This window comes from Lycorma delicatula, chromosome 1, assembly GCF_047948215.1.
Source record: "Lycorma delicatula isolate Av1 chromosome 1, ASM4794821v1, whole genome shotgun sequence".
Taxonomy (NCBI): domain Eukaryota; kingdom Metazoa; phylum Arthropoda; class Insecta; order Hemiptera; family Fulgoridae; genus Lycorma; species Lycorma delicatula.
This window is the reverse complement of record NC_134455.1, coordinates 60,861,929-60,887,788: the sequence shown is the minus strand read 5'-3', so window position 1 is coordinate 60,887,788 and position 25,860 is coordinate 60,861,929. Positions and strand designations below refer to the sequence as shown.

The 25,860-nt window shown below is 30.1% G+C and overlaps 1 protein-coding gene across 1 annotated transcript; it reads left to right on the top strand.

Annotated features, from left to right (window-relative positions):
* Positions 1 to 2,127: 2,127 nt before the first annotated feature.
* Positions 2,128 to 25,132, top strand: epsilonCOP (coatomer subunit epsilon). Its single transcript, XM_075355326.1, has 6 exons — positions 2,128 to 2,298; positions 4,489 to 4,652; positions 9,321 to 9,464; positions 14,836 to 14,971; positions 20,611 to 20,835; positions 24,894 to 25,132. The coding sequence occupies exons 1-6, from the start codon at positions 2,194 to 2,196 to the stop codon at positions 25,023 to 25,025; spliced, it is 906 nt and encodes a 301-aa protein (XP_075211441.1). The 5' UTR covers positions 2,128 to 2,193; the 3' UTR covers positions 25,026 to 25,132.
* Positions 25,133 to 25,860: the final 728 nt, after the last annotated feature.

Genomic DNA, 25,860 nt, shown 5'->3' with positions numbered 1-25,860 from the left:
AAATCCGGGTGAGATCTTTCGCTAGCCATAAGTAAAAAACAAAGTGTTTTTAGGGCTATGTTAATATGAACTTTTTTCATTTTCACCACTAGTGAATGTCCTGACAGTTTCTCCATGGTCACTCTGAATGTGTATGTTGTAGGTGAATTGAAAAACCAGGCTTACTACAATGTGCTCACCTAATTGTAAATTATAATCTAACCTAACTTAACCTACGCTCGCTACACAAGGTTAGCGAGCGAAGCGAGTGTAGGTTAAATTGTATTTATAATTATAAGCAATAATGCAAATATATTTAATTTTCCAATTAGCCAGGGGCATTGCAATAAGCCTGATTTTTCAATTTGCCTACGACATACATATATATATTTATTTTTTTTTATCTGAGATGTTATCTAGTATGTTGAAATTAATAAAAATTATACTCCAAACTAACAAATATAAAATTACCAGTTTGTAAAAAAGCTTTTTGAATCAATGGGTTTGTCAAAATACTATGCGAGTCAATGTATTACCATCATTGTATGTAAAAACAACTTTTCAACATCTTCTTTATTGTCCTCATCAACTTCTGATAAATCGATTCTTGATTTTATAAAAGGCTTTTGTTATTAATCAGTTCTTTATCATAGTATTTAATACCATATGTCATAGGTAAATTATAAAATTTGCTTCAACAAATTCTAATTGCTACTGTCTTCTTACTCTCTTGGTCAAAGAATTAACATATAAGGTTTCGTAATTTATTCTTCATTTTCACTTTGAAACTTTTCAGCAATTTTTTTAATCTGAGCTTAGGAAGGAAATATTTGATTTTTATGCCATATCTATGCATATCTGATGTTACAAGCAGTTAAATTTTGTTTTTCAACTACACAAGAAACGTCTTTTATTCATTAGACTTAAGATCTAATGAATCAAGGTTTGTAATGCAATGGACTGGGAGCAGCTACATTTCTGACAGTCTTCTTTATTCACTAATACTTCTACCAAATCTGAAAAGTGTCCATATATGCTGATTCCATATGTCGGATGATTGTCAAAGAAACATATATAAAAGATTAATTAATTCACCACAAAAGCTTATAGAGAAGCTTGTACCTGGAAATATAAAAAAGGCTTTGCCTGACTGGGATTAAAACCATGATCTTCAGATGATAGGCCGAGTCACTACCACTCTGCCATTGAGACTGCAATAATGTACGAGGATGATGTAGTATATATTACCCTACACATTCACAGGCAGCATAGAAGTTGATTCAGCACACATTGCAACTGATTGACAATAATTTTCAAACTCAGAACACAAAAGTTTGAAAAGATCAACATCATCAGAGACTTGGAGATTGAAACATATATAGTATTTTTTCTTAATTTAGTTTCAATTAATTTACTTTAAACAATACATATGCTGATTATTTCACTTTCATGCTAAAAGACTATTCAATCCATTACAGTTTTCCAAGTAATAGTGTTATCATTATTCTCTATTAAGTGTAGTATAGTGGTATCTAATAATGTTACTCATTGTTATTAGAATAACATCGGTAACAACTCAGTAAACATAGACCTGGAGGTTGATGGTACTTCAACTTTAACAATTCACGATAGTATACTACAATATCAACCATCAACCATTTAGGTAATTTATCCAACTTACTGGTGATGGAACACCATATCCCAATAGCTCTTTCACAGTTACGTAAGGACTACACAACCACATGCTTTGACAGATCACAAGCGTAATAATTAATGTACACCACTACTGTATAAGCCAAGGTTTTCTATAACCATTCACCACACCCAATTGATTAATATTCCATAACGCGATGATGTTAGTAACCAGCGGAGATTTACCGCTAATGTAGTTGTACTGAATTGCAGCAGTAATATTATTGGCTCTAACTAGCAGGTTTGCCAAACGTTGGACACGGTGCCAATTAGCACAAAAAGTCAGAGAAAAAGGCCAAAGAATCTTTGTAACAATATTAAATTTCAAATAATCATGTTTATAATTTATATTCTAGCAATACAAAATTTAGTTCTTAAGATTTAATTAATTAAATAAATAATCTCTTTCCGTTGAATTCTAAATTAGGTCGCACAGAAGATTACGTACATGTTACCAGACATTCAACGGTTTGCAAAGATGTTAACACGTATCACACGAAATAGTTAAAGAAGGAAGGTAACATGACCACGTCACGTCAGTCTGGCTCTGTAGAATTATTTGACATAAAAAATTCGTTTTACATTGGTAGTTATCAGCAATGTATAAATGAAGCACAGAAACTGAAGGTACGTTCTCTGTTGCTTTAAAATCTGAAATTAAGTTTTAAGTGTGCAAGTTGTTAATGTCGAATTAACCTCAAACATTTTAGGTTATAATTTTGTGTGCAGTGATTAATTACTGTTTACATTGTATAAAGTAATTTAATAATTGGTCAATAATTTTATGGTACAAGTGTTTTGTATACGGTAATTAAAGTTATATTAAAATTTTATGTGATCGTACATCACAAGATGATGTATATAGCAAGACTATATACGATTGAGAAAATGTGAAATTGTGTTATTGGTCCCAAAACATGAAAACCAGAGACTTATGACTATTAAACAATATGAAATTTACAAATGAACAAAAATAATTGATAAATTTCGTATAGATGTATTATTTAACTATGAAAGAGATTTCTCTTTTTAGAATAGGGAGTCATTAACAATAATGCCACAAATTGCTTTAAAATGATCTGGAAGTAAACTTTCTTTGTAATTTTGAAGGTGACTCATTAATAAATTGAAAATTTACATCATACTGTATTCAATGATGGCAGTATATCAACTTAAAAGTAATTTCTATCTTACAAAAGACTGAATAATAGTAACTGTGGTAACTACACATACCCTTGACGATGAAAAATTGATGACTTATCTCTTTGCCATGGTGGCAGAAATATAATAATGAAGTAAAAGGATTAATCTTTTTTTCCTTAATGAATACCTTTAATTCACAACTTCATCATACTTGGGGGATGAAAAAATAATGAATATTTTTAATATCTTAACCTTCATGGGAGCCATGGCCTTCGTCTATGGTTTGAAACCTTCCCTGGGGTAACATAAATGTATCCTGCAAATTTGAAAGCAATTTGTCAGTTTCATTCTCGTGTGATGTGAGAACAAACAGACAAATTATATATATATTTTGAAAAATATCTTGGGAGCAGCTTGCCATTAGAAAGTAGCATGAGAATTTAGTGATTTGCCACCTGCAGCTTGAATGAGAAGTGCAACACTGTAACAGATTATTTATTTACATGTTTTAATAAATAATTTTTCATCTTAATATAGCCTATGACACTCAGATTAAATAATGAAGCCACTGTTAAAATTTGGTAGCGATTAGTTTAGTGAGTCTTGAGATTTTTGCTAACTCATAAACGAACGTTTCCTTTTTATATAACATACGAAAATTTTTGCAATTACATTTAGTTAAAACTGTTAATATCTTAGTATGTAGAAGTAACTTACATTTTTGTACTCTCATAAATAAAAAAAAGAATTCTTCTAGAATGTAGAGTAACCAAAATGTTCTGCGAGTTTTAATCATTTAATGCATAATTGTTAAAGCATTTTATTCCCTTTAAAAATATTAAAATTTATGCTTTGTCATGCTTTTGTTTAGATTTAATATGGATATATCTAATTTAACCCATATTAATGATTAATTCGAAACATAGGTTTAAAGATAGTGTTTATGATTATGAAATGGATTTTTGTGGCCTATGAAGATGAACTGTATCCTTTACGATACGATTAACATCTTAATTATTTTGGGGTGATACCTTAACACCTTAAATGTCTTGGGGATTAGGATCCTTGAAATTTAAGATAAGGACATAATATAGAAATATTGGACCCTGAAAAAAGTAACTGTAAATTCCTTTGGCTGAATTCATGAAAAACAGTTTACAGTTCCTGTAGTTCACTGAAGTTAAGTTCATTAAGTACAGTTTAACAGCACATGTAGTTTCCACTTATTAATCACTACTTTGCATAGGGTCAAAGTCATTTATAATCTATAAAAATAAAATATAATGGAAGAGTTATTTAAATTACTGATTGTAAAAAATTATCAATTTTTCAGAATAAACCAGAGCATTAGGCCTTCTTCACACAGAGTAGCAAAATGTAAAATGGCAAGCACTACAGTTAAACTAACTTTTGTATTGAAATGATTTTATTAAAATGTAGTTGCTTTATTGTAGTTATAATTAATAGATTACAGTTATTAAACATGTTTAGTTTTTTGCTTCATTACATGATATTTATCCTTAATGCATGAATAGATGTGGTAAAAAGCACAGATTTAAAAAAAAAAATAGTATTCTTAATTTTTAACTAGTAATTTCAAAGCACTATAAAAAAATATTTGTAAAAAAAAATTATTATATAAACATTTTTATTCTTAGTTAATTTTCTTTACAGCCTTCATCCCCAGATCAACAGTTGGAAAGAGATTTATTTCTTTACAGAGCATACATTGCTCAAAAAAAGTATAGGATTGTACTGGATGAAATAAACAGTTCTTCACCAGCAGAATTGCAGCCTCTTAGAGTATTGGCAGATTTCATGGCTAATCCTAGTAACAGGTAAATTATTTCGTTAAGGTACTTAATTAAGTACTTAATTTACTTTATTATTTTTCTGTGTTTTCTGTTATTTGACAAGTGATAGTTATTGATGAATTTAGTATTTACAGTTTGCATTATTTCATGTCATTATTGTTTATAAAGATTAAATAAAACTGAGGCGAGAAAAAATTGTTGGGGATAAAGGTGATTTATTTGTTTAGTGTAGCATTTACCAGTAATGTATTCATCGCTATAGTAATAAAGTAAATACTTTACAGTGCATAAAATATGCTAACACATTCAAGTTTGACGTTACCAAGAGAATGAAGATTATTCCTTGTAGAAATTTTTGAACAGTTGGAGGTGAAAGTATGTAGAGCTTTGTAATACTACTTTTATTTTGTTTGGTATATACTGGTTGTTTGCCTTAAAAAAAATGTACACACATCTGTGTAGCTCTATTTTAGGTTGTAATTTTTATCCAACTACGTCCGTAGGAGGAGTGGTATTGTATTTAACTGTCATTTATGCTTGTTTCCGTCTTTAGCTTCACAGATCCAACCAGTTATAACCAACTTTTGGGTAGTAACAGGTCTTTGGTCTATCAGTAACATTGACTATATTAAATTGTTTTATCTAGAAGGTGGGGTGTTACACTAAGGGACAAAATTTAAAAATTCACACCTTTCAATTTGTAATGGTGGTATTTCATAAAATGATAAAAAAGAAACACTTTTGCCTCTTGATTTTGTTGAAAATACTAGCACTTATCTGCATTATACGCATGTACATTATCTTTCATTAACATTCAAATTTCTATTAAAACAGCACATTGTTTTTAAAAAATGAAAGTTATACTAGTATCATATCTAGATATGACTAGTATATTGAATGATAAAGTTACAGAAACAACGAAAAAGTTCTAAATAAAAAGATTATTATTAAAAAACAAAAAAACAACTACCACCAATTGTACAGATCTACCTATAATAATTATGAAAAATGAACAAAAATTAGTTAAACAAGCTTTTCTTTCTTCTCTTACAGACTTTTTTCAAGATATAGTAAATTAGTCAGCAATGTGAAATTGAATATTTCTTTATTATTTCTACATTTTATGATGTAGTCAGGTATCTGTGTAAGCTATATGAGATGGTGAATTTAATGGCCTCCACTTTGTAAGACTAACTGTTTTATTTCAACGTTTGATATATCAATGTAGACTATCAATCGTGAATCTTTCAAAACTAAAGTTCAATACCTAAGTTATGTTATTGAACAAGAAAGAATTTCCAAACCCAACTAAGGTCACAGATATTATAAACACACCTAGACCAGCAAGTCAAGAAAATGTCAAAAGATTCTTAGGAATGGTTACCTTTTATACAAAGTTTATACCAGATACCTCCACACTTACATGTCTATTGAGATTACTTCTTCAGAAAAATCACAAATTCTACTGGTCCCCAAAGTGTGAAGCGGCAATTATACATCTGAAAAACGAAATTGCAAGCGATCATGTACTAACTCCATTCAATCCAAACCTTCCACTGACAGTGAACGGTGAAGTTTCTCAGACAGGGATGTTGGGAATACTTTGACATGCAATAAACAGAGTAGAAAGACCTACTGCTTTCACTTCTTGTTAACTAACCAAAACTGAGATGAATTATAGTCAGCTTGATAGGGAGGCATTAGCAATCATGTTTGTCCTAAAAAAATTCTATTATTATGTGTATGACAAAAAGTTCATTTTGTATACTGATAACCATCCACTGCCTCACATTCTACTAATTGAAAACTTCCAGCTATGACATCCGCAAGATTTCTACGCTATGCAACTTTGCTCACAAACTTTGATGATCAAATCCAACATAAATGGGCAGAAGTAAATGTCCATGCTGATTTTCTATCCCAATCCCCTGTTTAAGAAAATATTTCTCAAATTGAACAATATGTGGAAAAAGAAGTATCTCTAATTTCTAAAGAAATAATCTATAACATTTCCATTGAAACATTAAATTACAAAACCACTCTTTGAGTGGTTATGAAGAATCTTTACTTCTTCATAAGTTTTGATGAAACTTATTAAAACTGAAATCAGATGTTTTGATTGGTGAAAATTATGATTCTGAGTATTACCTTCGAAATGGTATAATCTTTAAAGGGCCATGAGTAGTTGTACCAACTTCAGTGCATCAGATATTTCTCACAGATCTCAATCACACTCATGTGGGAATTGTAAAGATGAAACAGTTGGCCAAACAATACGTTTAATGGCAAGATCTAGATAAAGACATAGAAAATCTTGTCAGAACTTGTCAAGACTGTGGACGAATGAAGAAAAATCCTTCAAAAGCACCTATCTTTCACATTCATCAATTAATATTCATCTCTATCGATTCAAAACCAAAGAAAACAGTGACATTTGCTCCATCACCAAGCACATATGACAAACCAAGAACAGGTCCCTCAGAGGAGCTCTACCCAGAACTTCAAGAGCAACCCGGAGTGCAGCAGCAACCTATTGGAATGTAGACAGCCAACAAGACTGCAAGACTATGTTGTATCCTTTTTAAACTTGACTGGTTTTTAATTCATAATTTTTATACTTTAACAATTTAAATCAGTAAATATGTATATAAATTCAAATTAGTTCAAAAATATCCATTCAACTAAAATATCAAAATTATTCTTTTATATCTAATTAAGTTCCATGATTGTTTAACCATGATGATTCAATACTATTGTAATTCAATATTTAATTTCAATAGGTATCTATACATGTTCCTTTTAAAAACTTTGTTCATGTTATTGATTTCAGTATTTTTCAATAAACGGGAGATTGTTGTATCCCAATGTTCGATATATCGATTTATGTATACTATCAATTGAGGATTGGAGTCATTAAGATGACAGTTTTCAATATTCATTTCAATGTTCACTTTTAGAATTGTTTATTATGTTTTAATTAATAAATATTGTTCTATATTTGAAAACACGTGTGTTTATTTAGATAGAGACATAACATTATCAGGCACCCGAATATAACATAAAATGTAGAAATAATATTAAATTTCATATCACTGACTACTGAATCCTGAAAAAATTCCTGTAAGAAAACAAGAAAGAAAAACAAGTTTTTCTTTAATTTTTATTTTTGTTTGTTTTTCGTAATTCTAGGTGGATGTGTACAATTAATAATCAGGTTTTTTACTTTTTAAGAATTACTTTTTTAACATGCTGTAACATTGTATAGTAGTAGTTAATATTAAATTTTATTTTTCAAGTTTATACTTATGCAAAATTGTTATTAATAAAAATTGTTGTACTAATGATAATGTAATAGAAATAACATACACAATTTAAAAAAAGAGAAAAAAGGTCCATGGAACTGTATAGAATTATTTCATTATAACATTATGATTGATTGGCTTTGTCATCAAGTTATAGCTTAACATTTCTTTTGTTTTTTCTTGTGAGAGGTTTAAGATTTTGAGAACAGCTTTAACATTTTTTTTAGTTTTAGTTTTCCGATTACTTTAATGTTTTGCTTTTTAAAAGTGTTTTTATTATTAATGGTAGGTATGTTACTGATTATTGTCATTACATTTTTCATCTCAATTTATGTTAAGAGTAGAAAACAGAATAAAAACCTTTATTTGCTTTTTTATTTATGCTTTTAAAAGAAATTTCTATATTCTCAGAAAAATCTGTGTTTATTATCTGAAATTATTAATAATATTTTTTTTCTTTAAATTGAATATATTACAAAGATAAATTAACTCTAGAAATATTAAATTCTTTGATGACGTAGCATTCAGAGTGATTATCAAGTTTGACAATCTCATGCCAACTCATTACATAGTGAGAGAGATGAAAAAGTCCCTTTGCCTATTATATTCACTCAAACATATTTAACAAATAAAAATTAATTAAAAAACAAACTATGTATATAAAAAATGTCTTTCATTTCTAACTTAAAACATAATGAATCTTCAAAATAATGTACATTTAAGACATTGTCTTACATGTGTATGATTTGACTCTTGTTTTGGAGAATGATCTCCTCTTATCAGAAAATGTAGTGGCTATATTAAGTTATTAATGTAATTGTTTGAAAATTTATTTCTGTTAATTTATATTAAATTATTAAAATCTCAGTTTAATTGAGTGTTACATTATAAATTATCAGCAGAGTCTTGTAATTAAGAAAAAAGTCATTTGATGCACCACCTTATGTACTAAGCACTGACATAGACACACATTGAGGTCAGTCCTATTGGCTCTTAAGGTTATTTTTAACCTTATCTTAAAATGAAGCAATTCACGCAAAAATTGGGCGATTCATTTCAGAATAAAAATTCAGATTAGGTTTTATATCATATGTTGATGCTTTTGAAACATTTTAAAGTTGCATTTTATGCAAATCTCTTCCTCGTGTGCTAAAATTAATTTGTAATGGTAAAGTTTAATACTTTTTCCTTACATTTTGAAGTATTTCATACCTATAATTTTAATTCTCTTCTCTTACCTGTGTAGCAGTTTTTATGACTAAAAATATACAGCTAGTGAAACTCTCTCCTCATTGTCATTAATATTAATAATAAATTATTTAAGAAATAATTTTGATTACTATTATTACATTCTCTTGCTTGTATGATATCCATATTAATTTGGTTCTAGAGATAGGATTCTGGCGACACTAGATGAGCAAATTGAAAAGAGTGCTAGTAGCTGTGCTAGTCAAGTAGCAGCAATAATTAACAGCTATGAAAAAAATTATGAGGCTGCTTTAAGAGCATTGCATCAAGATGACAGTCTTGAAAGGTAATTTTCTTTTTTAATTAAACGATTATTTTTATTTGTTAATTTTATTTTTTTTAAGTAAACTATTCTTATATATATTTAAAAAAAATATTTTGGTTTGGATAGTTAGTAGATACATAAATGAGGAATTGTAGCACTAATTGGGCTTATGGCTGAAGTCATTGACCTTGAATATTGAACATATTTTCAAGCTTGTTTACTGGTAGCATTTGTGGCTCTTTCTAGATTGCATGCACCTAGAAAGTCTTTCTAATACATTTATTTATATTTGTTCATTTTCCTTGAAATAGTTATAAAGAATTTAAAATGTTATACTTTGACAAAAATAGTGAAAGTATTAAAAATGTGCCAGATTTATAAAGTGCCTTTAAAACAAACTTTGTTACATATGAATTGTATTTATTAAGGATATTTTTATGTATAAGCCTTGTTTTAAATGAAGTAAAGATGATGACCACTTTGTGTGAGGTCAGGACTGTTTGAATGAGTGAATGAGTGGGTGGGTTTTTTAACTACATCACTTGAATCTTTGAACTATGTTTGTTACATTGTGATTTAGAGCATTATCATACAAAAACTAACATTCCATCATGTTGAATGACTATTGTTACAAATAATCAACTTTGCAAATGTTATCTATCTGTTTTCAAAGTATAAAACAGTGGAAAATTTGAAAAGACACCTCTGCATTTAAAAAAACATTCTGTGTATTATAATACAGATACTGTAAATGAAGATAATTATATATAAAGATGTCATTTCCAATCTATTGACAAAGCATGTAGCTAAAGTCACTCTAAATCTCAGTTCCTTATTAGAATATACTTATATAAAGTTTTGTAATAACCAAATGAATATTCACTTGCTTTTTTTAAATCAAAACAATGTTGCTACTTATAGTTGTAATGAAATAGATTTGGCTATGATGAAGCCTTTAAAAGATTAATTCAAAATAATTAAGAGGATGTGAGTTTAAAGGCAAAAGCTGCAGATGGACCTTAATCAGTATTGGGTTATTATTTACTTGTAAATTAATTTAAAGCACTATATGATTTGTTCTGCATAGATCTAACAAAAATGATAGAGAATAAAAGAGTATTAATAAATTTTAGAAATAATGATGTATTCTGTTTTATTATCCAAATACAGACTGACTGAACAGACAGATGCTTTACTAGAAAAATATGATGTCAGTATGTTAAAATTTCCTGTAATGATTAAAATTATTTGCAAAATTGATTAAAGTTAAATTTTAAAGATTATACGAGGTCTGTAAATTAAGTTATGAAACTAGTTTTTTTTTTTTTTGGCAGCCAAAGTGGAACACTGTAAAGTTACTAGTAAACATATGATTTGTTTTAACATTTATTAGTAAACATGAACAGCTGATTTATATTGAGTATTAATATTTTTAGTCTATTGTTGCCATGTGAGATGTAAAGGAACCTTTCACGAAACGAGTTTTTGTTGCATGTTACAAAAATGAGTTATATTAATTATAAGCAATGTTGTGAAATCAAATTTTTGTTAAACTCTGTGAGAATGCTATTGAAACTTGTTCAGAATTTAAAAGGGCGTATGGAGATTATGTTCTGTCACGAGCCCAAGATTTTAGGTAGAGATTATGCTCTGTCACGAGTCCAAGTTTTTAGGTGGTTTAAACCATTTTCAGATGGCCAGGAATCAGTTGCGGATGAGCCGTGCTCTAGAAGACCATTAACATCAAAAAGTGACAACAATGTTGAGGGAATCAGAGGCTTGGTATGGTATGACCGATTAACTATGGCGATTAACTGTCAGAATGATTGCAGATCGATTTAATTTGAACCATACCACAGCCCATCAAATTTTGACAAACAAATTAGACATGAAAAAAGTTCATGCAAAATTAGTCCCAAAAAACCTCACTGTTGAACAGAAAAACAACGGGGTGAAAATGTGCCACGATCTTCTAGGGTGAATTGAAACTGATCCTGATTTTCTAAAAAAATGTTATTACTGATGATGAATCTCGAATATTTGATTACGACCCAGAAACAAAACGCCAGAGCAAGGAGTGGCACACTTCAAACCCACCACATCACAAAAAAGCAAAAATGAGCAAATCAGAACCATGCTAATTTGTTTTTAGATAGTATTAGATTTTGGAAGGATGTTTGTGATTTTTAGCTGTGATATAGCCATGCTTGATGTCTTTACTACACTGTTTTGTCACATTCACTTTTCCGCCATTGATATTTTTTACAGGATTTTATTGGAGCTAATTCTTCTGCTATTTGTTTAAGGTTTTTGACTAGATCTTCAAGTTTATCCGTGATTGTTATTTTTTTTTGTTGCTTTTTGGTAATTTTCATTCTTGATTAGTTGGGTAGGGTCCATTTTTGTTTTAGTTTTAGAGGTTTGGTTTTGTTGCTTTCTTTGGGGAATAAATTTAATTTTGACTACATAGTGATCTGACCCTTTGTCTACTCCTTGGTGGACTTTTACGTTGTAGATCTCCTTATGGTGGTGTTTGTCCATGAAAAATTGATCTAGTTGCCATTTTCCTTCAGTGTAGTCAGAGTGTTTCTAGGTTTTGAGTTTTCAGATTTCCTCTTGAAATATGAGGATTTCGAGATTAGGTTGTGGTTTTCACAGAGATCAGTGAGTCTCTGTCCATTCTTGTTTGTTTTCTTTTGGGCAGGTCATTTTCCGATGATGTCGCGGTATCTTCTTTCTCTTCCTAGTTGAGCATTGAAGTCTCCAATTAATTGTTTAACATGGTTTTTGGGGATGTTATTTATAGTCAGGTTGAGTAGATCCCAGAATTTTTCTGTTTTTTTACAATCTTTTGGAAAGTTATTTTTATTATTAGTGGGTGCATGGGTGTTTATTATAGTGTAGTTTTTATTAGATGTTTTTAATATGAGTGTTGAGATCTTAGGGGATTGTGACTTCAATTCTTGTATGGAGTTTGTTATTTTGAGGCTGACTAAAAAGCCTGTTCCACTGTGGGACATTTTTCATCATTCTCTTCCCAGATATCCCTTTGTAGAGTCTATAAATCCTTGAGATTCTGTGGTGTCCTGGTTGGTGTTTCTTATTTCCTGCAGTCCCATGATGAGAATTTTGTGTTGGTCCATTAGACCAGTTATTATTTTTAGTTCACCAGTCTGGTTGAGTGAGTTTACATTGCATGTGGAAATGTAGGTGATTTGCTTTGGTTTGATTTTGGATTTTGTATTTTTCTTGTTCATGTGTATAGTGTTAAGAGCATCCAATGCTTCCAATTGCATTGTTATTCTCTAAGTGGCAGCCCACTGTATCCAGATACTGCCTGAACCAAGCAACTCTGGTGTTGCTTGGTTCATTTTGAGATCATTTAGTATGATTTTGAGGCTGACTAAAAAGCCTGTTCCAAACAGGTTTTTCATCACTCTCTTCACAGGTATATCTTTGTAGAGCCTATATACTTGAGATTCAGTGTCATCCTGGTCAATGTTTCTTATTTCCTGCACACTTGATGAGAATTTTGTATTGGTCCATTAGGTCAGTTATTATCTTTAGTTTACCAGTCTGTATGAGTGAGTTTACACTTTGTATGGAAATGTAAGTGATATGCTTTGGTTTGATTTTAAACTTTATATTTTTCTTGTTCGTAGTGTCTAGTGTTGGGGCAATCCAGTGCTTCCGATGGCATGTTTTCTTCTAAGTGGCAGCCCACCCTATCCGAGATTGCTGCCTTCTCTGAACTCTGGTATTGCTTGGTTCAGCCGATGGAGTATTTCTCAAAAGACCTTTCATGGTTGACTGTCAAGGAGTCACCTGTTCTGGGACTAGGTTCTGAGTTACAACCCTAGATGTGATCTGGTGAAATGTGATTTGACGATAAATAAAGCTGTGAAGTTTGTTTCAATTCAGTTAACTGGACAAATTTCTCATATTTGTTACGGATATATTCAAGTGCACCTTGTGGAGGGTCAATCCAACTTTTGTTAAAGTAGTTATTTTGGAGAAAAGTTACAGTCTGATCCTAAACATTATGCCCAACATTTCTGTATATGTATATACCTTAACAAAATACAGTGGAATATAACCTTCAAAAGTCCTAACATTTATAATTATTAATTTAATGTTAATGTTAATAAAATAAAGAAATAGTGAAGGTACATGAGTTTTATTTATTTTTATCTCATACTGTTACATAAGGTAGAGCGCCATGGAAAAATTTTAATTGAAAAAGGGCACTGTGACTCGGAGGAGTTAAGGAACCACTGGATTATGCAACCTTGTTCAAAAGCCAAAATATATTACGTAATAAAGCAGAAAACATTTTTCTAAGTATGACTTTTACAGTCACCACCAAGTAACAGTGAGCTTGGAGTGGTGACGATTACTTCCCAATGTAAAAACATGTTCCTCACTCTTAGTAATCCCATTTTGCTTTTGTTGGCAGGTAGATCACTATGACACAAGTCAATCAGGTTGGCTTTTAGTTAAATCATAACTAATCTGTTACTTTAGTGGTATGTGTTCATAAATTGTTTTCCATTTTCCCCTTAGAATTATTACTGTTCCATTTTTCCTGGTTTAATATTTTCTCTGCAAATATCTCTGAATTCATCCAGTATGAAATCCCTATTGCTTGCCCATCTTGATTCACAAGTTCCTAGGATGCCTACTTCTGCTTTCTTATGATTTTGACCTTTCCAGCTTCCTAGGTTTCAATAATGTTGTTATCTTTCTTGTTTAATTTTGAATTCTCAATCTTTCCTTGCTTACTGCCTTATCCAAGACTTTCCCTCTTTTGAGATCCAGTTGGGGAATTGAAACTCTGGAATATTCTGTATTGACATAGTCAAATTTATGGTTGGGATATGCAGAGATCATTAATGGAGTGGTATCTTTTTGTGGTAACTTTGGCTATGGCTCCTCTGCCTTTGGGGACAATTTCCTCTCCCCATTCGATGATCATTGACTTAAATGACAAGTTAACTTAAATTTTTTACATATTTGCTTTCATGATGGCTTATTGTTTTCATTTGTAAGTTAAAAGTTTGAGCACAAGTCATGATATGGCAGCTTATTATGAAACTTGTTTCCTTTTTTAACAAAGTTGAATAATGATACAGTCAGAACTTATACACTAAGTCATAATAAATGAAGACTAATTTTGTAGTCAGTTAACAAAATTTTGTTCCAATATTGTAGGAGTGATTAATCTATGTTAATACTGAATGTATGAATATATAAGATTAGAGAAGCTGATGATATTTTAATGGAAAAATGGAATTTTTATTAAACACATGTGTATAATGACTGCAGTTACATTTTTATTTCAGTTGTAGCCGTATTATGTTGTATAAACATATTATTTTATTGTTCATTTCAGTATGGCAACAAATTTAGTGATATATCTACAGATGGATAGAATTGATTTAGCAAGAAAAGAATTGAAATCTATGCAAGAAAAGGATGAAGATGCTACACTTACTCAGTTGTCTCAAGCCTGGGTCAATATTGCTGTGGTATGTATTAATTCTGTATTTGTTAGCTGAAGTCCTGACACGTGACGTATGTTTGCTTATTACCATTGACATTAGGTTCTTAGTCTTAGAACCAAACACTTTAAATACATCAGCAGCTTTATCTTGTCATATGGATTCACATGTTTAGATAGGATTTTTGGGAAATCATCATAATTGGTTGAAACTGGGGTTAAAGGTTTTTTAACAATTACTATTTATCAGAAACTGCGTGTGATAAAACCTCAAATGTAGTGCTCCTTATAAAGAAGTGGAAAGAAAATTAGAGGTAAGATTTTTCTGAAACCTTTAATCAATGAAATTCCAATAGAAATTATATATTTTGATTAGTATAGTAAACCTTGACAATTATTTAAGTAAGAACCTTTAAAGGAAGTTGATCATCTAAACATATTGTCTTCCGTGTGGAGTTTTTGGTTAATTTTCATATTCTATTTAGTACTGTGATTTCTATCTCTTATCAACTGCTACTTCTCTTCTTAATATTAATTTTCTTGATGGATCTCTGATACTGGTCTTATCAGCTTTATTTCTTAAAAATATCCTCCAGTACCTACTTTCCTACAAAATTATTTTATTTTTTATTTTAATTCATTTATTATTAAGCAGTCTACTGGTGCTGTTTTATGATTTCTGTTACATTTCTTAAAAGTCTGCGTAGTTTTTGGCCTCATTCATTTTTGTTTTTTTTTATACTTAATTTTTTCATCCATTTTTTTCTTCAGATGTCTTTTCTAGTTTTTTTATCATGTGCTGAAGAAGGTATTTTTAAAGCATAATATGAAGTAAATGAATAGAAATCTACATTTATATAATCAGTTAAATTCAATAAATTTCTTTTTCAAAAGCAAACAATAAAACATTACCTTGAAATAAGTTATGTGGTAGTAATAAAACTGAAACTCCCTCTATTAATCATGAGATCTTGCCAATGGTGAGGGAACTTGAGGGCTCATTGATGTAGGGTAGCTGGATTAAAAGTACAACCTTATTGAAGAGGTATCTGTTGAGAGCCAGGTTAAGGAGTTACTCCTGAAAGAGGGCAGCAGCTCTTTCAGTAGTTGTTGAGGGCATAGGTCAGGAGGACTTAAACGGCTATATCAACATCACTCAATTTTTTGAGTACTGTGCAGCTGAAAGCGATGGTAAACTACTGTTTTTTTTCCAACAAAATGTAGCTCTCTGCATTTTCATGTAACAAAGATGGAAGCACCTTCCTTGGTAAAATATTCCAGAGGTTAGCATGTCGCCCATTCATATCTCTGAGTGGGAACTACTAAAGAAGGGATCATGAGAAAATTAAAAAATAACATTCTATGAGTCAAAGTGTGGAATGTTAGAAGTCTAAAAAAGGCTGTTAGATTAGAAAATTTAAAGAAGGAAATGGGAAGATTAAATGTAGATCTAGTAGGAATTAGCGAGATGAGATGGGAAGAGGAAAACAATTTTTATCAGAAGATTTTAGAATAATTAACTCAGCGTCAAATAAAGGGCAGGCAGGAGTAGATTTTGTAATGAACAATAAGATAGGGAAGAGAGTAGAGTATTTCAAAAGGCTTAGCGATAGAAACATTGTAATCAGGAAAAAATCAAAACCTAAGCCAACAACGATTGTTAACATCTATATACCTATAAGCACATATTATGATGATGAGGTAGAGTGTGTATATGAAGAAATTGAAGCAATTAAACACATAAAGGAAATGAAAATTTAATAATAGTTGGAGATTGGAATGCAAGCATTGGAAAAGGCAAGGAAAGAAATATTGTGGATGAATATGGGCTGGGCAAAAGGAATGAAAGAGGGGACACAGTTTTTTTTTTTTTTTTTCTTGTTTTTGGATTTTATTGTTATTGATTTTTTTGATTTTTTTTTTTTTCTTTGAGTGTAGATTGATTCCTTTATTTTTGTTGATTTTTGGGTGAGGTTATCAGCCTGAGCGTTTAAGTGCGGGATTTTTTTAAATTTTTTATACTCTCTTTGGTTCTTTTCCCTTTTTATTTAGAATTTTTTATTTAATTTTTTAGCATTATTTTTTAATAAGGTCAATCCATTTGAAGTGACCTAAGGGTGGTTGCTTGAACAATTAAAAAAAAATTGAAACTTAGCCACTTGTTTCCTACATGTCTCAGGACCATAAAATTACTTTTTTTTTTTAATTTTTTGTTTAAGCAGTTTACCTGTGGCAGTCATTTATGTTACACTCCGCACACCTATTTCTGTGGTTATAAGAGTTTACAGAAAAAATCATAACTAAAAAACTATTGGTCCTGGAAGGATGAAACAAAAAGCAATTTAATTATATTTTCTCAAAGTAAAATATTGGACTAGTGGATTATTTACCTTCTCTTCTTTCTATAAGAAAATTACCAATAAAGTTTAAGATGAAAAACTGAAATTTCACATGTAATTTTTTTCAAGAGGCATAGATGACGTACACAGTTTGAATTATACTTTTATATGTAGGAGGGATATTTTAGTAGTTTTACCATAAATAATATTAATGATGATATACTTACCCCTAAATTTTTATGAATTTTTGAAAATTAATCTTTTTAAAAAAATTCAAATTTTGACGTCAAATAACTCTGATGGGACTGGCAATAAAAATTTCAAATTTGCACAACTTACATTATTTTTGTAGATGTTTATGGCAAATAAGATTGTTTCTTGTGTATTGTACTAATAAAAAAGATATAACCTATCAAAAAATCATGAAAAACATGTTAAAAGCGATACCATTTTAACTTACTAAATAAGTGTTTCACGGGGGTTTCTTGTCTTCTTGGCACTTTAATATTTTTATACATATTAATGTAGTTGAAATAGACTTGTTTGAGCCATTCAACTGCAGTGTTCATGTTATAACAGGCGCTTAAAGTCATTTCCAGTCATCAGGAAAATTCATGTTGCAATATACTCATTTATGCTTGTTGCATCTTTTAGCTTTGCAGTTGCAGACTGGTCAGTCAGTCTGTGTGCACTAAATGCCCAGGTAAGCAGGCAGTATTTGACATGGGCAATATTTCTAAAGAGTATGATGTGTTGCCAGATACAATAATGTAGAAACCGTGGGTAACAGCTGATAGGACAGAGATGATTACTGTTCTTCAGCCCAAAGATAAATTTTTCGAATCATTACTGGAAAAATTGAAAAAGCTGAAAACTCACCATTTCATGTCAAAATCTCAAGCTCAGTTTTTCAAGAAGAAAATATCAGAATTAGGTGAAGAAGAATGTTTGGTGTTGGTGTAATTTGCAGAAAACGTTTCATTTCTTGTTCAAGATGAGATACAAAGCTTTCATTGGGTCAACAGCCAAGCCACAGTTCACCGTTTTGTGTTCTGTTTCAAGGAAAATGATGTATTACAACACAAAAGTATATTAAGTGAAAACTTGAAACACAATACAGCAACGTTTTATTGCTTTCAAAAACTTTTAACAGACCGTATCAAGTAAGTACATCAGAACATTAAAAACTCATCTATTTTACTGATGGTGCTTCAAGTCAGTATAAAAATAAAAAGAATTTTGGTAATTTGTGCAGTCACAAAAAAGACTTTGACCTTGAAGCCGAATGGTACTTCTTTAGATCATCCCATGGGAAGAACACTTGTGATGGTGTGATAGGAACAACAAAACAAGAGGTGACAAAGACAAGCCTGTAAAGGCCATTAAATAGTCAGATAAAAAACGTTGATGAATTGTATCCATTTTGTAGTCATAACATGTAAAACATCAAGTATTTAGATGAGGTAGCTAAGATTTCAGAAACTTTAAAAAATTGTTTTGACAGCTGTGAAAGAGTTGTTTGCACTAGAAGCTACCACAAGTATGTTCCTGTGTCAGAAGGCATTGTAAGATGTTACTTTACTTCAGACTCCAAGGACCATGAAGACCATTCTGTGTCAAGTATTATATCACTTTCACTTAAGGAAAAAGACTACATTGCTTGTGTGTATGACAATCAGTGGTAAGTAGAAGTGGCAGATATTAGCAAAAATGATGATGTGCAGGTTCATTTTTTCCACCCAGCTGGATCACATTCATCATTTCAAAAGTCTCAACAAGACAAAGTGTGGGTACCGATCTACAAAGTCCTGAGAAAGTTGATATCACTTGAACTACAGTAACAGGTCGTTTTCACACAATTTCAAGAGAATTATCAGAAGAGATATTACAACTGTTGGTTAACCACACTAAATAATAAACTTTCATTGCTATAAAAACAGGCTATTTCATTCAAGAATAATTAAAATTTTGCTACAATTTATTTTTTCTTCGATAGTGTTGACATAAATAAACCAATATAAAAATAAAAACGAATTCTTGAAAAAAAATGTAGGTTACCCATTGAAATCTCAGTTTGGGTAAGTTTTACTAGTATTTTTGAATCAAAATTGTATTAGGTTATTGATATTGGTTAAGTTATTAAATTACAACCTATCATTAGTAATTTAAAAAAAAAAACTATTTTAAAAATATTGAAAACATCAGCTTCAACAACATAAGGGCTAAATATAAAAAATGTAAAGTACAAAGAAGACAAGAAACCCCCTTGGAGCACTTATTTAGCGAGTCAAAATAATATCGCTTTTAACACGATTTTCATGATTTTTGAGGGGTTATAATGTTTTTATTAGTACAATTCACAAGAAACTTTTTTATTGCGAAACTACTCCAAGTTGTGCAAATTTGAGATTTTTATCGTCAGCCCCATCAGAGTTATTTGAAGCCAAAATTTGAATTTTTTTAAAAAGATTAGTTTTCAAAACGTCATATAAATTTAGGGGGGAAGTATATCACCATTAATATTATTTATGGTAAAACTACTAACATATACTTACATATAAAAAAATAATTCAAACTGTGTATGCCATCCCTGCCTCGAAAAAAAAAATTACCAAAAGTGAAATTTTACCATTTTTCTTGTTAAACTTTATTGGTAATTTTTCATAGAAAGAAGAGAGGCAGGTAAATAAACCACTGAACCAATCTTTTACCTTGAGAAAGTATGAGTAAATTGCTTTTTGTTTCTTCCTTCCAGAATCAATAGTTTTTCGTTATGATTTTTTTCCATAAATCCTTAAAATCACAAAAATAGATGTGCACACAATAACAAAAATGGCTGCTACAGGTAAACTGCTTAAATAAAAAATTTAAAAAAATTGGTTTTAAGGTCGTGAGACATGTAGGAAACAAGTGGATAAATTTCAATGTTTTTTTTGAATTGGTCAAGCAACCAACTTTTGTTTTTTTGGAACACTTCAAATGGATTGACGCAGTATCATTTTTAAATATATATGTTCCAACTCAAGGAACATATTTGTTTTGAAGATGTACCATTTTTACAGGCTGCAAATCTTGTTGCTGGCACCTTCCTTTGCCTTTTTTATAAATAACATATATCTGTATATTTGTGATTAAATTCACTGCCAAATTTGGTCTCTTTTGTAGTCTTATGTTTAAAAAACTATTCAATCGGCAACCAGTGGCAGCTCTGCTTTCCTTCAACTATTTTCCTGCAGCACACTAATGAAAATTAGTTATACAGTTTATATATCTAATTGTTTAAAGTCACTGTCCTGTTTTGTTTTTAATTTTATTTTATCTATTCTAGGGAGGTGATAGACTTCAAGATGCATTTTATATTTTTCAAGAAATGATTGATAAATATGGTGCTTCAGTTATTCTGCTTAATGGTCAAGCAACATGCAACATTGGAATGGGACGATTTGATGATGCAGAACCACTTCTGCAGGAGGCAATGGATCGTGATAGTAATCATCCTGACACTCTTATTAATCAAATAGTTTTGTGTGAACAACTTGGTAAACATCAAGAGGTGAGTTGTTCTGTTGTTTTCAAAGAGAGAAATACAGAGATATGTTTGGCTGTTTTCAACTTTGCAAGTTAGTGACATCCAAAGTGAAACAGCTGACTCTGATGATCAATTAATTGTCTTTCATAACTTATCAGAATTTTCTTACATTATAATTATGAAAATTAGTTGGCTTAATTTGAAAAGTAGATGCAGTTAGTGTGTAATTGTCTATAGTAAGGTAACAATGCATTATATTAGTTAAAAGATTATTAATATATTTTCCTGCAATGTACAAATAGTAATAACTTCTATTTTCATTTTTAATTCCTTAGGAATGTACACAAATAAATTTTAGCCACTTGGTTTTTATATAGTGTTTATATTAATTATTTAAATTATATTACCTGTGATACTTTTAATGGGAAAGTGTCAAAAGTTAAATTATTTTTCATTATTAACAAAAAAAAAAAAAAAAAAAAAAAAAAAAAAAACAACTTAAACATACAAATATAAGATCTGTTCTTAATATATTTATAGGCTTTTATATTATTGAAATAGAATAATTGCATATTATTTTACTGTAATTTTCAAATTCCAGGTAAATTTTGTAAGTTGTCATTACTTTGTAAATGCTTCATCCTCTTGATTGCTTTCATTTAAAATTATGCTCATGAATGATTCTATTACATTTATCAATTTTTGGTTCTTGTAACAAATTTTTCTTTGGCTTTATTTTTTATATGCTCACATTTAAAAGTTAATATCTTACCCCATATGAGAAAATTTTCTTTACATAACATTATTAGTAGGGAGCATATTTTGAAGTGTTAAACAAAGTGAATTTTTTTTTAAGTGAAAAATATTTGATAACATATTTTGAGATAAAATTATTTCCTAAATATCCTGCAACTGTCTTGCTCTTTAAACTCTTAAGTGATGGTTGTAGACTCATTAGTCAATGAGAATTGATTGAAGAGAAATGAATATAATTATGTCTGATTTTGGTCAAATCAAATGATTAAAATAAATTTGGACAACTGTTTTGAACAATAATGTGTTTATGTGTTTGTTATAATTTAATTAATAGAGTAAAATATATATTTCAGTTTTACTTTAGCGACCATATTTTTTCTTTAACTTAAAAAGAGTTAGTTTTTAAAGCCAGGTCTGTTTACAGTATTCATAAGGTGAATACTTAAATGTTAAAAATATTTTACGTACTTCCATGTTGATCCTATAGTTTACACTCAAACTGATAACTATCACTATTTACAAAATAAAAAGTAAGTATCACACTTGGCGATATTAAAAAAAATTACCATTTAATATTCTCAAATTTGATATAGAAAATAAATGCAGACAATGTATTATATTTTTTAACCCGATATAATTAATTTTAATATTTCATTATTTGAAAGAGTAATGTAATACTTTTTGAATGGTTGTTAATACAATAATTATTTCCGAAATTCTTATCTTGTAACATATTTGGAGCTTAGTTCATATTTATTCTGTTTACTTTGTAGTATAAAATTGGTTAATATATAAAATAAAGAAAAGTTAGAGAAATAAAAATTTTATTTAAAATCAGTACATTACTACATTTGTTTATTTAACGTAAACAAACACCAAATTCTTTTTTTGGTGAATTGAAAAGTTTTTAAAAACAAAATTACCGTTAAAAAACTAAAAAAAAAAACTGGAAATTACACAACAGCTATAAAATAAAAATTAATTACAATTAATTACATAATTTTTTTATTATTATCAGAAATACAGTAAATTATTTGAAAAATTATTATTTAAAAGTTGACAATAAAATAACAACTGATAAACAATGCACAAAGTTGTATTAGTGTTAAAATCATTCTGTAAGGTACATTAAGTATATCGTGTACTATGAAATGTGCTGTCGTTAGTGAAGGTTTTCTTGAATTTTAGTTTAAATGTGATTCGTTCGCCATTGAAGTAATGGCAATGCCATATGTATTTACAACAGAGGTGTTATGCTATCAGAGCATAATGCCTCTGCAGAGAATGTAGCAAAGCATTATGATAACATACATAGCAGAGGTATATGCTGATATGGTATTCATTTTGGGTGTGTGTAATGATATTGCTAAGCTGCTGCAGTAGAATATGAAATGCATTTTCCAGATCCCAAAACAATTAGCATGACTTTTTGCAATCTTCAGGAAACAGGTTCACCACCTAATATTTGTACTAGCTACAAATGATCTGTCCAACACGACACTGTTATTGATGAAATTATTATATATGCATATGCATTTCAGCGCAGTCCAGGAATCAGTACACAATATTTTTCTAAGCAAATCGGAGTTTTGCATATGATGGTCTGGAGGACACGAGCAAAACAAGTTTAATTGAGTAATGAATGACACCATAACTATTAAAAACACTGTCAACATATCTTGACATTTCATTGAACTTGACACATTTTTTTTTTAGCTTTTGGGAACTTTTCTTTATTCATTGTGAAGACTGAACGTAGTTTCAATGTCATAGCTGTAAACCCATATTTGAGCACTTGTGTTATTATTTAAAAATATTGTATCACCAATTTCATAATTTAGTAGCTGCTTACGGATCACAACTTGATTTTTAACAGTTAATGATTTAATTGTTCATGTCCCTTTTAATGCCAGAAAACATCAACTGTTTGTATCAGACATGAACTCTGATACAAACTGATAGATCTCCAATTTTTTGCTTGAAATATCATGGTATTAGCCAGTTAAAATGTTGCATCTGTTTGTTAGCTTATTCACCCATAATCAGTCAGAGTCTACAAGTTCTTTGACTTTTCTGACATGCAAGACATCTGTCAATGTTATTGGCCTTCTTAAGTGTGGATTTACATCCATTTTTAAATTGTGTAAACTACTCATAACACTTGAGTATAGCCTAAATGATCATTTTCATTAGCTTGCATTAATAATTCATACGTTTGTATGAGCATTTTTTTGACTTTCATGTAATCTTTAATGTTTATACATTGCTTATTGCAATATATTAACTCATAAAGATTGTATAATGACAAAAGTAATGACTTAATTAAATGGTCACAGCATTCAAACTGCATAACATATAGAAAAGCACTTGGATATGAAGCAGTAAGTTTTATTTTACATATTTGTGTCAACCATATGTTAATAAAATTCCTTGCAGTCGTACAAATGAAAAGGTTTGGTTGGTTTGAAACACTTCATGTGTTGTTGAATCATATATACAAGGGCAAGTCAATAATTATCTGCAATACACAAAAATTTATTTATATAAAAATAAACAACAATTTATAAAATTATTTTTCAACATCATCCCTTTGCTTTTTAACACACTTATTCCATCGTTACATAAGCTTGTTTGCCTTCAGAATAATTTTTTTTGATTGAGCAGCAAGCTGAGTTTACCATTTCCTTCCATTCTTGATTGGAGGGGAATTGGCATCCTCTTAATATATCTTTCAGTGAACCAAGTGGGGATTGTATGAATGAGTAAGGTCAGAACTATATGGAGCATGAACCAATACCTCAAACTTGATTTTCTAGAGGGTTTCAATTATGGGGGTAGTTGTATATAGATATACATTGCCATACAGCAAATCGATTCCTTTTGACAGTTTTCTTCAACATTTGATTGTAATTGCTAGCTTCAAGTTCTCAATCAGAATTTCACTGTCATTACAGTGTTTATTGCTGAACCCCCTTCTTGATAATGTTTCACTTCTTGCTTTTACCTTGATAAAACCTGTTAACATCAGTTTTCTGCTGATGGCTGACTTGTGAATGTTTTCCTGATAGGTGATTTCGGATGTTTCCATTTCATACTTTGCAGTTTACTACCTGGCCCAAAATGGTAGACCCATGTTTTATCACCAGTAATGATGATTCCATGCAAAAGTGCATCATCTTCATTATCATAGTGTGGCAAATTTTTTTGATACATATTAAGTGCAGTAATAAGTAATTTGACTTTTCTTTAACTCTTCTAATTAATTTAAGTTGATGATATAATAAAAAGATCAGTGTTCAACTTTCAATTGTATATTTTAATTTCAGGCAAACCGTATGTTAAGTCAACTGAAAGAATCAAGTAATCAGTCAGATCAGCATCAATATGTTAAAGACTACATTAATAAAGAGCAAGAGTTTGCAAGATTAGCCAAGCAGTATGCTTCTGCTACTGCTTAATATGTTAATATAAATGCAGTGAGTTTATCATTATTGTTACTGGAATAAGGTCTATTTGTATTATCTATTTATTCTGTTTTAAATAAATATATATTGATTCTAAATAATATTATTTTATTTGTTGCTACCTTTTTTTTTTATACAGGTGGCTAACGAAATGATCCAACATTTGGTTTTATTAAAAAATATTTGTTTGAATCGCAATACAAACGTAAAATACAACATGTTCATTATGTACCGGGAGATATACATAGTTTGTCTGAAAAGTTCCTGAACTAAATTAAATAAAAATACAGATTTAAAGATAAACAAATATACTCACATAAGCTCTCTACATACATACAACCCTTCTCTATTTATACACTCATTGCAGCTCCAGTAGAGCCCATCAAATGCTCTGGAGAAATCACTCTGCAGGATTGCCTTTAACTGCTTGGTGCAAGCCTTTCAATGACAGGAATGTTGTTGAAAAAGCGACCTTTCATCTTCAATTTGAGTTTCGGGAACAGAAAATAGTGTGTTGGAGCCAAGTCAGGTGAATAGGGCGGGTGGGATAAGATGGTGATCTGATTTGCGGCATAATAACATGTTAAAACTGTTGCCATGTAAGAGCAGTTGGACTCTCTTGCATGACAATGCAAGAGAGTCCAACTGCTCAGATCCTGGTACTTGGGCCAGATTTGACAAATGCGATGCATCAGGCATTTCATTACTTCCAAATAGAATTTAGAATTCATGGTTTGACCAGTTGGGACAAATTCATGATGAATCAGGCTCTTTTGAGACGAAGAATGTAATCAACATTGAACATTGTTTTCACTCTTGATTTTTTTCT